Raw genomic sequence first — 16,951 nt, forward strand, 5'->3', positions numbered from 1 at the left:
AAAAAGATTCTCTCAAGTTTCTTTTTTAAAAGAAAGTGTAACATGAAGCTGCTTATTTCTTTTTAATGTAGCAGTCATTCTGGAATTAAGACATACCTAATTACCATGTTTTTAACACATGCAAATGTAGCTCAATTAAAATTCTAATCCATGTTACAAATTAAGCTACTCAGTTCTGCAAGGTATCATGTTAGGACTGGGTCACCAAGAAGTTTGGGAAAAAATGGGCACTTACACGTTAATGATAATGGAGAAAATGGCGGTAGGTTTCAATTGAAACTCAAAATTCTGCAGCTTATGCCATAAATACTTCCAGTAATTACAAACATTTTATTGTCAAAAGTTGACTCTAAGTCACATGGTCATTAGTCTTTTTTTTTTCCCCCACTGAGAAACAATGCTACTATTGATCTCTGCTGGTTGCTTATCCAAAATCCATTTCCCCCTTTCTTCTTCCTAATGGAACTCTGATATGGTTCAGAAATGCAATCTAGCTCCAAGGGGTAATTTCAGTATTATAGTTACACCAACCTATAGGTGCCTACTTTGTTGATATATTAGTCCAATGTTATTAGACCCAGAGTGGCCCCATCAGCCGAAATGGACATATTCCATGCTTGGGAAGATGGCTCACTTCCTCCTGTTGGATATAAACAAGAAAATAAAATGCCTGCGCCCTACAGTTACCTCTCGATGAGCTAATTGTGGACAGTGTAGCTAAAGAGGCAGAAAGATGTTGGGTCTTTGATAATACCATTAGGCTACAGAATCAACAATCCCCTGAAACGGCCTAATTCTAGAACTCAGTTATGTAAGACAATGTGTTTCCTAAATGTTTGAGCTGGTCTAAGTTGGATTTTCTATTAAACGCAGCTGAAAGCACGCTAATAAGTACCTTGTATAAATCAAACTTTAGAGCATGTGTGGAATATGTACAGTGCTACTGATCACAAGTATAAGATTCAGCAATTAATGTCATTCGAGGCAACTCTGACAGTTTTACTAAAATTAAAGGATTTGTATAGACTTGTTACTAGAATTAAATGAATTGACCAATAGGTATAAACAGAGGAGTACAAAGGAAAAATGATACTATTACTTCTTATTCACCCATAAACAAGTACTCACCTCTGTGGGCACAGCCCAAAGAGGTGTTGTTAAATACTGATTGAGTGAATGACAGAATAGTTGAACAAATAGCCAACCATATGATGTATACATCCTTTATTGCTTCCTATTCATAGAGAATTATTCCCGGTATTACAAATACCTAGTTATAGAAACAAATATTCTTGAGTAACTTATAATTTATTTTGGAAGACAAAGGATTAAAGATAATAATTGTGCACAGGCTCGGTCATTAGAATCTATCCTCTTAACACAAACAAAATGAGTAAGTTGAAACAGACATTAGTAATGAAAAATGTCACTAGATTTAGCAAAGCCACTCACCACTACCAATTTCTATTGATTATCGTTAAGTAAAATGCAGTGTAATAAAAATAAGTGAGGACTGGACTCCCAGGCATTGCAAAGTTCTGTGTAGACTTTGAGAAGTTTGGGGACATAAATATTATTTTTGTTTCTAACTTTAATTGAATATTTTGACTTTGGAAAAGGAAGAAAGATGTAGGAAATGAACAGCTAGTGATACAGATGGTGTCGAATAACAGGATCTGCTTTTCTGGACTCTGACTTTTAACATTAGAACGATGAGCTCTTGGCAATGGAAAAATTTAGCTTTTTTGGAACACTTAAAAAAGAGAAACCACACATATAAAACTGGCATGAAACATGTAGAACTAAGAAGCTTTTATACTAAATGTGGGGTGGGAATAATAACTTATAAGATGAAGAACTAAGAGTACGACCGTGAAAGAAGAAAAAGATATGAAAGAAACAGGTGACATTTATCAGTGGTATTATAGAAGATGTTTCAGCAACTGGAGGAAAAGTTCAAAAAGATTCCTAAGACACTCTATTCTAAAAGTACATTTATTTCATTAAAAAAATAAAATAAAATAAAAAAACCTTTCAGTTTATGTTGGGGTAAGGAGTGAGTGGAAGGACAAAAATAATAAGATCATTCTTCCAAAGAATTTAACACTGATCACCTAAATAACCATTCATTTCTACTCTACATTCTAAACTTCTTTTTAATGCTCCCTCCAAATGAATCAGGTGAAACGCTCGGGAAGATATTGGTAGAATGTCACCTCCATTATCCCACTCTTTCCAAGAAAATGCTGCAAAACACGTACAATGAGGGTCAGACCCTCAATTTTCTGAACACTTGCAGATTTGCTTTTGGTGTCTAATTGATTTTTACATTCAAATAATGGTCAGCAATGGCTACTTTTTCTAGTCCATGCAGACAATGTATATTGAAGCCAACGGCTTTCTTTCAACAGACCGAATGGACTGGTTATGGAATCAAAATGATAGCACTCATAACCCTAAGGTTGAAATTGCCACTAAACTTTTATTTTAATCAAGGAGTGAGCTTGGTATCAAATATTATTGACAGCATCAAGGAAAGACGTTCCAGGCAACTGCTATGACTTTTTTAAGTGGAGAAACAAAACCAAAATAAATAACAACAAAAACATGCAAATGTGATAAAATAGTGAATGGCTAGCAATGCTCTATTTTGCTATTTAATGATAATTTAAAATGACTGCCCCCTCAAAAGCCAGTGCTCCTAACCCCCATTCTCCACAATCCATATTGTAGCACAAACTAAAATTTTTTGATGTTAAAAAAATACTTTATAACAAGAAGTCTCAGGCACACTGTATGCAATCTATTAGGGCTTTAGGAAGGCTAGGGAAAACCAGATGGCTTAGAGAAATGTTTCCTGAAGAAGGAAAACGACAGTGTAATGTACACGTAAAAGGGTGGGGGAAGTTTAGGGGCAGTAAAAAGACAGACCTCACCTAGAATGCATGGTCTGGGAGAGGAAGCTGATGTGGGGGAGAGGGCTGTGAGAATAAGAGAATAAGAACATGATTAGGGAGCTTCCTCAGCAAAGCTAGCGAGAGTAAGACCAGTTAGGAGATTGTGACAATAACCTCAGATATTAAATAATAAGGATTTGGGCTAGATGGGATAGAAGGAGTGAAATTAAGAGATTTCGGGGGTGGGGGGGATTAAGAAAGCTTGGTAATGGAGTGATTACACAGTGAGTTGATGATTCTAAGGTTCTGAGCCTGGAAGTGCTAATGAGAAAAATCCCATCATCATCTGTCTTGGTGTGTGAGAGGCTATGCGTATAAACGCACTTTCTTCCTGTCCCCTGGCATTGCCAAGCATCATTACTCACCTGGATTCCTGCATACTATCATGCAACTGAGCTTCTTGCCACCAACACTGCTCCTTACATCCCATCCTTGATAACCCATCCTGTATCCCAGGGCCCCCAACAATCATCTTCTTTTACTTGAAATTCTTCAAATGCTCTTTAAGGTCCTTAGCGTAAAATACACGTAATTTAAACTAGGCTGTCAGTGATCTATTCTCTGCTTACATCTTAAATCTCATTCCTCACTGTGTTTTCACCAGCACACTACACATCAAACTAATAGAAGTACGGCAGTCGAGAGATGGTCCGCATTCCACATGTCTCGTATGTTCCCTACGCACCTCACTGAAGGTCACTCAGGCACCTGCACTCACCTCAGCCAACACCTCTTCCTAGAACCTTCTCCCCCTACCTCCCTCTTCACTCTGATTCCACAGAGGCTGAGTGGGGGCCTGTGCACCGCAGTGGCCCCTAACTATGCTGCTTCTCAGTGTCAGATTTTAAGTGCCACAACTCATTAATACACAAGTAATTTAAAGTGGTTTTAGTGTAAGGGGCTTTTCTCTTTGGAAGTTTAAAGTTCTAGAAAAAGCACAGGACTGATAATCACAAGGTATGCATTCTATGATTCAGTTCCTAAGTATGATCTTGGGCAACTATTTAAATGCTTTTTCTTATTGAGAAAATGGTTAAAATGAGGAGTTTATAATTCTAATACTTCAGATGTGACTTTTCATTGCACTTTGGGCTTCACTTTTCATGTAGCAAAAGGAATGTATGGAGTAGCTCCAGCTGCTTTACATGCTTACACACATACTGCATTCAGAAACCTCCTAAAATCAACCAAAGCTCCCTTTTTTTTTTTAAACTGCAGGTGATATTTAAGTATACAAATTAGTATAAAAAGGCTAGGATAGGTTACTCTTATTCCTAGCATTTCAGGAAAAAGAATATTTTTATAGATCAATATCCAATTATTCATCAAAATAGTAACCAAATAGGAAATCTTTTACAAAGTTCTTTGACTCTGAAACCCATATTCTGAATTCTTTCACATATTTACTATAATCTAAGGGTTCTACGTTAAGATAAAATTAGACTTAGCTTACATTATTTTTACTCAAATAGGTAGTAACAGAAGGTGGCTAGAACTGTGCAGAATGCTGAAAGTAGAAAATCTGAGATATTAAATGCAATATGCTATTTTGTAGCTAATAAAACAAAGAATAATTCCCCTGGAAGCTCTCAGATCAGCTTATTTACTAACGTAAATTTAGTTTCTTCCAATCTCATACTGCTAACCTAAGTGATGCACAGTGTAGAGAATGCTTTTTTCTTATCTCCTAATGAAAGAACTATAAAAAAATAGGCAAGCCACTCAAAAACAATTTGTCTGTTTTCAAGGCATACGGGTTTTCAAATTTAAAATTCGAAACTAGATATATCTTAAAATCAATAGGTGCAATTAATAGACTAGTATTTGGTTTTGTTGGATTTCACTTCCGTGACCCCAACAAAACGTTGTTACTGAATTGATAGTAAGGCTTACTTACAGTTTAGCAGCTGTTAATTTTGGGGAAAAAAATGGAACTATATATTTTTCAAAAAGCAAACAAAGAAATGTTATTGCATGCATTTTCTTGGTAGCAACGAAAACTGATTTATTATGGGGGATGTAAAAGCTACTTGCTGCGAGCCAGGCAGGGCATGTAATTTGCATAGAAGAGGGAGCAGATTGTAGATGCCTTGACCTGTCAAACACAGGTAGGGCCTCAGAGATAATGGGTCCCAGAGTACAAAGCTCCATCTTGATCCAGACAGACACACAACATGGAGAGGCCAGATGGATTAAATGAGAGACAAAAACGCTGGCTTCTGCCATCTCCACAGGAAGAACGTAAGTGTTACAGAAGATGACAGATACCAGATACCACATGGATCCTGCCCCAGTCTCTTGGCCCCCGGTGTTGTGCCAATGCCATGATTTCAACACTGCTGAGAAGAGGAAAGCCTGTTCGGAGCCATGAAATAGAGCCACTGGGGAGGTGCTCAACTCAAGTGACAAGCGCAATCAACTGCGTCCATGCCGAAGTGTCTTACTTGGAAGGAGGAAAAGGGCTCAGTGACAGGAGAAAACAGGTAACTCTGTCCTCGCCAACAGACCCTGCCTCCCGCTTTATGCAGGTTTTCAACAATAGCCCCTTCCCCATCCCAGTTTCTAGGGTACACTGACTACATCCTTACAGGATGTCCTGGATAACAAAAAAAAATGGTCTGCTGGGACAATGGTCCTCTTCTCAGAGCCATGTTCAATCATCATCCAGCATTTTCATTGCCACAAGCAGCTGTAACTGAGTCATACCACAGCACAGGAGAGCGCCCTCTGCCACAGAGTCCCACAGAGAACAGATAATGGCGAGATGCTGGACACACAAGGGACGGTGCTGCAAAGGGGAGGATTGAGCACAACCAGAAACAAGGACGCAGATTCTGGGAAGGCACAGTGACAGGAAGTGTGCAGACCATGTCACAAAAGCCCACAAGCCAGACCCTGCAAAAGATGGCATCGAGGAAAGTAAAGGAAGAACCAACTGGGCCACCTTCTATCTCATGCCTGGAGCCATAAAACACTATTTTGTCTCTAGGCACACATTATGGTGACAGTCTAATGACCACGAGCAGTAACACAGGCCTTGAGAGATACATGGATATATCTATCTATATCTATCTATATCTATCTATCTATCTATCTATCTATCTATCTATCTATCATCTATCTAGCTATTTATCTGTACCTATATTTAGAAAAACAAAGAGTTTGCTGAGGTATGGAGGTCTTGTACATGCAGGTCCAGTGTGGGACGCCAACAGGAACAGAAAAATGTCACAACCATCTTGCTTACTGCATATTGAAAGTGTCTCTCTCTCCCTGTCTCACCTTCTCTCTCCCCTCCACTCTTGCCCTCTCTCTCAGGCACACAATAATATGTGTCATGCAGGAGCTCGCTGGTTGATATAAATTGAATCCTGTGATTTGCCAAGCCCTGGGCTTGGTTCTGCAGGAATAAACCAGACATGGTGGCATCTTCCTTCGTGAACCTGACAGAGGTGAGAGAGGGTAGCAGGCAGGAATTAGGTAGGTAACTGAACAGGTGCACACAGAATCATATGTGAAAACTAGAAGGGACCTCAGAAACCATCTAAACCAGAGCTTTTCAAACATTTTATGAATAACAGCAAACTACCCTTTTTTAAAAATTAAACCTTACAAAGAACCACAACATATTAAAAGTGATTTTAACACCCACAACTGTTAAGGCAGAGAAGTGGTGACAGCAGGGGGAAGAGGGAAGCTACTGGCCTTTGCAGAATCCCACTTGTTCAGCCCCCCATTTGCTTCCTGATTACCCTCCAAACCTCGGAGGGGCCCTTCCTGACCAGACGTCACCACACACAATCTGAAAATCAATGACCTAGTTGTCCAAATCTTCATTTTTACAAATGAAGACATTGAAGCGCGAGGATTTTAAGTGGTTTGACTAAAATCCCACAATGGTTAGAAGAATATGGACTAGGATATATATCATCTACATTCCAATTCACTGTTTGCTCCTCTTATTAATTCAATTTCAACAAATTGCAAAAATTTGAAATGTGTAGTAGTTGCCTTTCTTTTGTTATACCCAAAGTTAGAAGACTGGTCTGAAAAAAATAAAATAAAATCAGGACTTTGGAAAACACAGCACTTTGTGGTTGTAGGTGCTCGTGTCACAAGTGCCATTGCTGGATCCTGTCCAGAACTTTACTTTTAGCTCAGAAATTGCAATCTGTCTATTTAGTTGTTTTGTTTTTATCTTAATAGTTGGATGAATAAGTTTTAATACACTTAAATCTGTTATTTACAATTTAAAAAGGACGCTAAGCTTCTATAGGGGCACATTTAGATGTCCACATCTAAACTGGGCAACTCTGGAGCCTGTCCCTATGGAATTAAGAACATGCCCTTTACTGACAAGGATCACCTCCCTTGTTGCATGTGAAATGAGTAACATATGTGAAAAAACTGCATTTCATAAGGGAATTTAAATATTTTACAAGAACAAGAAAAAGGTTCAGAAGCATCATAAATTGTAGATGCTTACAAAAACACTGAGGGCCCCAGCACTATATCTCTTATTAAATACACACTCAGGACAGACAGAGGCAACACCTGTGAGTGACAGGTTCCCTACCTGAGGAGGGTGCACAAGTCATATTGGTTAGGATGGCAAGGAACCATGGATACAATGGGAGAAAACTCATGAGGGTTGAAAGCTCATATGACTCAGGATGTTGGAGACCAGGCTTGGCAGCAAAAACAGGAAATATGTTCTTCATCTGGCAAGAAGAGGCTGCATATATTTGAAATCACTGGCTGGATGCAGTGAAAAAACTGTCCAGATTTAGACGGAGAATTGGGAGGCGGAGGAGGTGTAGCAATCTTCCCCCTACGTTTTGCTTTACATGGTACATTAGGGCAGCAATATTCACTTTCCCAAACATTATATGCGATGGGCAAAAATTATGTAACTTCGCTTTAATCTCCTCAGAATATGATTTTTATTTAAAACTCTTCTTCCCCACCACAATTTTCCTTAGGTATGGGTGAGAAGCGGTCTACCCAAAAGGTAAATTGCAAATAATTTATGATCCACTTAAATTATCTCTGGTCTTTGCTTTAACGTCAAGTGGTGGTGTCTCCAAATTTTCTTACAGTGATTAGATGGGAAGGGTCACAGCTGAAGTTAAAAAACTACAATGCAAATCAGTAGTTATGAACAATATAAGCTAATCAACACTTTTTACTGTTAGAACTCCTAAGTCCTTTCTCTTTTAAGTGGACTAGTTTTTCCTCATTTTTAAATGGAAAGGTTATATTTATGCCGTAAATGTTGGACAACTCCCTTAAGCATATATTTGTACATATTTATAAATGTCAATTTTTTTTCTCAATATACTACGGAAAACACATTGCTCGTTCATATTCACCTTTGACTTTCAATTACCTTGGCTTATAATATTTTGCAACTTGGAAATACACACACACTCAAACGTATTTTACTAGCTCCGTTCAAGGAAAGCAAGATTAATTCACAAAAACCACACATTTTCAAAATCATATATTACATATAGTCATTGCAGACATCACACAGACGTACTATACAGCAGTGGTCTTCAAACATTTTGGTCTCAGGATACCTTTAATAAAATCATTAAATCTCAAAAACGTTATGTGGATTATACAGAGGGTGCCAAAAAAATGTATATACATTTTAAGAAAGGAAAAAACCTATTAAAATTGTAAGAATATATACTAAAAATAAAGGATGAATTCAAGTCACATTTGACTTCTGCAATTACAAGAGGTGCTCAAAGTGGTTACCATCAGCGTCCAGATAGTTCTGATTACGGTGAACTATACTGCTTGAGCAACACTGATCAAAGTGTCCACTTGCATACATTTTTTGGCACCCTCTGTATTTATTAATATTTACTGAATTAATACTGAGAAAGTTTAAAATTAACTACTTCATAAAAAACTAATTTCATGTTAACAGAAATTATATTACTACAAAAAATAACTGTATTTTCCAAAAACAATTAGTGAGAACAATGGCACTGTTTTATATGGTAGCAAATCGCGTTACTACCTGGCTAAAAAGACAGATTCTTCTACCTGCTTTGCATTCAATCAATCTATTGCACTATCACATGACATGTGGCCTCTAGAAAACCTCACTATAAACTTGTGAGAGAATGAGAATAAAAAGGTAAGTAACATATTATTATTATTATTATTATTATTATTATTATTATTATTATTATGAAAATAGCTTAGACTTCATAGATCCCTGTGAAGGATACTGGGAACCCCCAGGGTTCCCTGGAGCACACTCTAAGAACTGCTGCTGTACAGAGCTATTTGTCATTGTTTTCTTTTAGACATTAAAAACTTACATGTTTCCATGCCTTCATCATCATCGTCTACCGTGGGTTTATCATAAGACTTGTCAATGGCAGCTCTGAAGCTCTCATTGCATCCCCTTCCTCTGATTATCCGTGGTCGTGGGCGATGGAAAGGAATGTCCCCATTCAAAGTCACCTCAGCGACTGCTGTCTGCAGACTCTCTAACGAACTTGACTTCTTCAGACCCAGGGAAGGTCCCACATCTCTGCTGGGGGAACCTTGGAGGTTTACAAAAACGAAATGTTAGTTACAATTAGTGGTTCAAATTATGTTCCTGAACACCTACGAATTGTGGAAAACATCAGAGACATAAACAAATGATCCATTCAGTGAGGAGTTCTAAAATGTGGATGGAAAAGGTATAAAAAGTCAATAAAGTAATAGTGACTAATTTTTATTTTTCCCAAACATATACTAAATTTTGTCTATTTTCTCTATTTTCATTAGGAAAAATTCTAAGTTACTAGTTTCCATTTTTAGCTCAACAGAGGAAATTTTTGCCAAATCATTTGCACCAAATTATGTAAATAATCTAAAAGAACCAGAATAACCCAGAAGCTCACTTGAAGAGCAGAAATTATAAGAAGGCTAAGGTAAGCAACCAAGAGTATCTTCTTAACTGAAATCAGTTTTGCCAGTTTAAAATTATTTACAACAGCAGTTAAAGTTTCATATCAATGAGCTTCATCAAGTCTCTTCCTTGGTATAGTGCAGATACACACAACTGGTAAGTAAAGAGAGCGCAAAAGACTACATGTCACCAATACCATTAGGGCACCCTGACACCAGACAGAAATCTAATTCTGGGCAACATTAACATTCTATGGAAAGCTTTGCACAGAAACAAATTACATATGGGCTCTCTCTAGAGAGAAGTAACGGAGGAGAAACTAAATAGAGTTGATACGAGGACTTACACCTCCAGGCCTGGGAATAGTGTCTGCTTGAGAAACAAGTGATGAACAGAAGGAAGAAGGCTTAACAATTATCAAAAACATTTCAGTAAGATCGCAGGGGAGAATTCAGGGAATTGAAAATTGGGCTCTATTTCTTGAGGATCTCGGGCAGGAAAGCCTAAGTTAACACCACTAGCACCAAGCTTTAGAGGGCAATTCAAACAGATTTCTTTAACAAAGTAAGGCAGTCTCCTCTACTACTGCCTGACCTGGGACTCAAAGGTAGACAAATTTAGCCTCTGGATGACTGAAATACCAGCTCCGCACTACCACTTGGACAATCCAGGGTATAGAACTAGTTCTTCACTTACCCTGTTAAAAAGACAGGTGCAAAAAACTGAGAGGGTAGAAGAGACTACATAAATTATCTCTATGTGGGGTCATCGGCTCACATATCGATCAATAATTAAGGAGTAGCTTTGGCATATTATCACCTAGAAGACCCACAGTTATGACTATGGCTGAGTGTAAAACAATAAAAATTAAATTGAGAAAGTCAAAAGAAAAATTACCTTTTTAAGATTTATTTACATTACATCTTTCACTTAATTATCACAGTGGGGTAGCACTTTTAAGTTAGAATAAATACGTTAAAAATGTAACAGGCAGAAAAGCAGACAGATGATTCTAATGAAGAAATAATTTTCCATAAATTATTGTGCTTGGGAGAAAAAGATGATTTATTTAAATTTCTCAATGCAGTTGTGTATATATTTGATTATTTTATGACAAAAAATCATATAAACTGTATCTCTCTAGGACAACCAATCTTACTTTTTCTCTTGATAGGGCTATAACTTTTGACAAGTTCATGTTTTAAATACCCGTAAGAGTCATGTCATAGGAAGGAAAATGAATTTTGTTCCAAAGAATTGAACAAAAAGTAAGAAATCTAGGAACTAAAGATCATCCCTGGGCACAGACATCTACCTTTATATGTCCTAGAATTAATTGGGAAGCTTTTCTTCTGAATATATAATCTCTATCAGTTTTCATAACTTACTAGCTGCATTTGTGTTCCATAAACATTTATAAGACAAATACTTGGTGCGTTCTTAGGTTCACGAAGGACGTGTATGTATATGTGTATGTATGTGTGCACATTTATTTGATCTATCTATTGTGAATAAAGATTTCATGCGTCCAGTAAAAATTATCATAAAAATATCACTGATGTATATTAATCTTTTCTTTATGAAAAATTAGCTGAGATTTGGTCTTTTACAGAAAGTTTTCTGACTCTTGATATGGAGCATGGCTATCACACATTTAAGTACTACACTTGTCAAAAAAAACTTAAACAAAGGTTTTATTAAGTAATATATTAAGATTTCTGCATGAGGGTTACTGAGATCCTAATACTAAAAAGTCAACATTTACTAGCAATGAAAATTGGAAATTTGTTTCCCTATTAAAGTATGGGCAAACGATTAATTTTATTTACACACAAAAATGTCAATGTCTTTTAATTTTAAAATGACATTTTAAAGCTCTTTTATAAATCTTTTAAGTCATTAGGATATTTTATTTCTTATATTCAAGGATTAAACCATTACAAACCTAATTCTCTTTTATTCCTGTTTTTTCTTTCAGAAAGTAGTTACCCCAAAATACTACATAGCATCCCTGAACCCAGGAATAAAAGGGAAATCATAATCAGACTATTTTCCCTAGGTCTATTTGTCTACTCCTACCTGCTAATAACCCTCTCATTGAGAAAAAAAGTAGAAGACGGCTTTGCAAGGGCAAAAGGAAATGGAATTCTAATTTCATTATGAAAGGCTTATGGCTAGCAGATGATCTATGCTACAATGCCACTATGACTCTACCCAAAACCTTGGGACCAAATTGTAGAATCATAATTATCTTGACAATTCAAATAAATGAAGAAAGAAAAAAAAAGCAGAAAATATAGCATCTATGTAATAATTTTTTGTCCCAAGTTTCTCCAATTTAATTTGGTAGAACAAATTGCACATAGTGCAAAGAAAACAAAAATGCTCTTTATATCTAGAATCTAATATGATAAAACACCATGTAAACACATAATTCAATTCGATTATAAAATTTGCCTTCTCACCATAAAAGTTATTTAATGTTTTAATTTAAAATCTGGATATCCATATTATTTTTTAATCACATAAATTATTCTTTTCCTTTTAGTAATAATGAGTTGGTTGAATTAAATACTTTCCTTAGTTTACCTAATTGGCATAGTGTATAAATTCATCATGTTCTTTAACCTCAGCAGTTCCATTTGGCTTTTATGAACATTAACGTGGACACTGGTTACTTCTTTAAAAATACTGACCACTAATAACTCCAAAATCTAACTAGTTTACATATGTGAACTATCAAAAAATGTTTTTCTTTAGCCCTGTTTCAAAATTTCAATGAAGTTTATGTTTGATGAGAGAAATAACTACGTAATAAGGGCTGACGCTACAGTTAATTGCCTTGTACTACAGTTAATCCTATGATTGATTGGCTGTAATTTTTACAATATATCTGTTACTCCACAGAATGTGGAAATTTCAACCATGTCCACAATAATCTTTATATATGTATGTGGGACACAAATTTTTCAAGCAGGATAAAACTAATTACTACCGTAGGTTAAAAGGGTGAATTGAAGTTAATTAGTGGTAACGGTGTAACTAATACATCATCCTGGATCTAGAATAATTAAAACACTATTCCAACCTAATAATAATAAATTATCAATGCTCAATTGTACAAAGCACATTCCTTTAATTACACATAAAAACTTTCCTTTCCTTATATTCATAAACTTATATAATAAGTAAAATAGACTATAATGCAAACCCCAGTTCAATGTAATCCATTGTTTCTTTGGAATGATTTAGGCAGCATTTTAGAAGCAAGCCCTAAATAGTTAAAACAAAACAAAAACAAACAAACAAACAAACCCTTTAAAACAGGTTCACAAAGTTATGATCAGGAGCCATTTATATTGTACAGTCTAATTCAGTGTTAGGTAACTATGAGCTAATTCTTGCATTCAAAAAAAACTAAGGTTTTCTGAGTGACTAATGATAGCAATTACTGGACATTGTCCTTCAGTGAAAAATATTTACATTTGTGCTATTACGATTCAAATCAAAGTCACCATTTGGAGAATCTTTTTTGGGAAGTTAATCTAGGCATCAAATAAATTAAGTTAAAAACAAGAGTCTACCCAAGGGATCATGTTTTCAAGATTTTGATATTTTTTTCAATTGTGACAAAACATTCCTACACAAATGTAATTAAGAAAATCTAGATTGTTTAAGCATTTTTGAAGCACTAAATTATATTTCGATTTAGATGTACTACAATGATAAATTTCTTCTAACAGAAAACTTTTTCTTTTCTTGTACAATTTGATTTCCTACAATGAAAACATCCGTGCAAGACTGGAATATTTATGTGTACAAGCATTATGACTGGCAGCTCTATAATTATGATAAGCTCCTTGGACCACAGTTTCTATGGCAACAGTCTAACGGTCCATTCTTACCTGCTTTCTGGTCATCCACTGTACTGAGTTTAGTCTCGTCAGCTACTGTTAAAAGGTAAATGTATAATGGTTAGCCCAGTTAGTCCCACAGCCCAACATGCTTTAACCATTCCCAGATCTCTTCAGTTATGTGATAATTCTTAATAGTTCATGCAAATAATATGAAACATCAAGCAAACATTCATAATCAAAAAAGGGGGAGGGAAGCAGTGTCTCCATGCAATATGCCAGTCATTTCATTTCACAGACACGTGTGTTATTTATTTGTTAGCATATCATAATTAGGCAAGGCAATGCATCGCCAAATTTTTATTTTACGCATGTAATAAATTAATGCTTTTAGTCTTGAAAGTACAGCCACCAGAGAACAACATAAGTTATTGTTGATTAACAAAGGTTTTCAAAATCACTCAATCAGTTTATAGATCTGATTAATTGTTTTACATTTTTTTTTTTTTTGGTGTATTTGAATTTAAAAAGAGACACTACCTGATTGGTATTTGATTGAACAACTATGGTTACTTTCCTACTCTCATCTGCTTCAAATACTTTCTACAATAAATATTCTTTCAAAGTATTACTTCCATTAAATGCCTTAATTACCAACATGTAAGAATTTCTACTAAATAAACCTTAAAGAGGAGCAATGAAACAAAGATATCATAAAGTAACCAAATTCTAGACATGGATTGAGATAATGATTTCACTCCAAAACTTTTTCTTTTAGTTTAAGAATGCCACAACCAACCAAATAGTATTTCAATGAAATTGGGTTTAAATAGCCAAAGTGTTAAACATTTCATTGTTTCAAGTAGATACATGAATATAGCATGATATGAACATGTGTTTGTTTCTTTTCTTAGCAGAAAACATATATATTAACGTATTCCACATTATATAAACATGCTGCTTATGAGAAATATGGTTATCTCAAACTCAGAGAAAAACTAATTTTTGCCAATTGCCACATTTCACATTTATTTTCTCTTGCTCAAAGTAAACAGACATGTGTTTGGGACCATCAATTTTAATCTGAAAGCATCTAAATCTTATTTAGATAAAGATTCATGGAGATTGTACTCACTACCTAAATCCATGCTTTTTGATTTTCGTGTTTTAACGAAATCCAATTGACTGGCATCTGAAAATTGCTTTGTGCGTTTTTCTGACATACTCTGGCGTCCAAATCCTTCTCGTTGAAAAGCAAGAACTGGATCAACATCAGGACTCAAAGAGCTGGTGTGAAGAGAAAGATAAACATAAAAATATTTACTAAAAATACAAGACATCCAATTTAGGGAAGTTCATATGTACATGTGTGGACGAACGTGTGTACATCCTCAGAAATACTTAAACTAAATAATACAAATATAATTCATTAAGACAAACTGGCTGTACACAGGAAGTGATGGGAAAATACAATATTTACATTTAGTAATTCTTTCTCCATGTGAGTTCTCTCCTCCTCTATTTCCCTCTCACAGTTTCCTTATTCTATTTGACAACACTTCATTATTTCTAAGTGATAATCAAAAATAAGCCTTATATATTTCAGACATTGGAGTGATTGAATGCTTGAGGGAAACTTTCATATATTAATATAAATATTGGCAGCAAATAAGTGACTCTATGACTTGAAATCCAATAGAAGTTTTAAAAAGGATATGTTCTAGTTTTCTTATACACCCTTTATCTTGTGTTTTGGAAAAGAATAATCCACCTTTACAACATGTAGTTTCATAAAGATTTAGTTTCTCTCTAACATTAATCAATGAGAAGACGAACTCAGCACATCTTTATTACAAACTATTCTGACTAAGGTATGGTGCTGGGTACCAAAGTCAAAAGAATAACTAGGAAAAGATCTCTGTTCTCTACAAATTCCTAGGAAAAATACCAAACCAGAAGTATATAACAGAAGCTGTGGATGCAGAGATGACAGAATGAATAGTTTTGAGGGAGTCAGGAAAAGTATGACTGAGACGAGATGACATTTGATTTGGTGACACCAACAGTAACTCAAGTAGAGAGGATGAAGCATATGGCAAATCATTGGTAACAGGATACAGCTGGAAGTGTTTTCCCAACAGAAATGGCAGGGGATAACACAAAATCATGCCTATTTGTAAAATCCTCTGAACACTTTAAAAAGCACTACCAGATGTTCTGAGCATGTCCATACAACGAAAATTATTTTTCTCTGTGCTAGGCACATTGAGAAAATAAATAGCTCTCCTCTATCCTCACCATGCCACCTTACCTATCTGGCCAGATAGGAGAATGTCCCTCCACAGCTAACTAAACCTACTAGAATGTGAAGGAGCCACTTCCACTATCCTGTTTCCCCAAAAATCAGACCTAGCTGGACAATCAGCTCTAATGTGTCTTTTGGAGCAAAAATTAATATAAGACCTTTATTATATTATATTGTATTGTATTATATTATTAGACCGGGTCTTATAGTAAAATAAGACCGGGTCTTATATTAAGTTTTGCTCCAGAAACGCATTAGAGCCGATGGTTTGGCTAGGTCTTATTTTCGGGGAAACACGGTATGTCAGCTGAGTTTAAGACAGCCTTCCTTGTGTTTCTGATGGAAGCAAGCTTCTCAAACCCTTTACAGCTTTATGAGAATTACCTTTCATATTGGGAAAAGGACAGTGATGTGGTTTGGATATACATCAGAAATTTAGCTGCAATTTACTGTGCATAAAATGATAACTGGTTCTCACAGAACAGCTAAACCAAAAATGGTGAAAAGGAAAACATCAAGGAAAATGTTTGGACATCAGGTTAAATGACCTGAAATGTACTGAGCCCATATATCTTAAAATGTTCAATAAAGAGAATATTACCATGTTTCCCCAAAAATAAGACCTAGCTGGACAATCAGCTCTACTGCGTCTTTTGGAGCAAAAATTAATATAAGACCTGGTCTTATTTTACTATAATATAAGAGGGGGAATAATATAATACAATACAATATAATATAATATAACACCAGATCTTATATTAATTTTTGCTCCAAAAGATGCATTAGAGCAGATTGTCCGGCTAGGTCTTCTTTTCGGGGAAACATGGCAGTTGCCTCATCCATCTTACAAAGCAGATGAGAGAATTCAATGATGTAAGGTGAAAGTCCTTTGTAAATTGCAAACCGCTATACA

General features: G+C 35.6%; 1 protein-coding gene across 14 annotated transcripts in view; it reads right to left on the reverse strand.

Annotated features, from left to right (window-relative positions):
* The window catches only part of PARD3 (par-3 family cell polarity regulator), a 609,985-nt gene that overhangs the window by 190,803 nt on the left and 402,231 nt on the right, over positions 1-16,951 (reverse strand). For 7 of the 14 annotated variants that reach the window (XM_033105850.1, XM_033105847.1, XM_033105844.1 and 4 more), the window contains 3 exons: positions 14,869-15,020; positions 13,785-13,829; positions 9,299-9,526 (listed from right to left, as the gene is read on the reverse strand). In XM_033105850.1, the coding sequence (XP_032961741.1) occupies positions 9,299-9,526; positions 13,785-13,829; positions 14,869-15,020 (425 nt within the window). The remainder of the gene's footprint in view (positions 1-9,298; positions 9,527-13,784; positions 13,830-14,868; positions 15,021-16,951) is intronic. The other 7 variants (XM_033105853.1, XM_033105851.1, XM_033105849.1 and 4 more) reach the window with 3 other exon arrangements.

Source organism: Rhinolophus ferrumequinum, chromosome 5 (assembly GCF_004115265.2).
Source record: "Rhinolophus ferrumequinum isolate MPI-CBG mRhiFer1 chromosome 5, mRhiFer1_v1.p, whole genome shotgun sequence".
In the NCBI taxonomy this organism is placed as follows: domain Eukaryota; kingdom Metazoa; phylum Chordata; class Mammalia; order Chiroptera; family Rhinolophidae; genus Rhinolophus; species Rhinolophus ferrumequinum.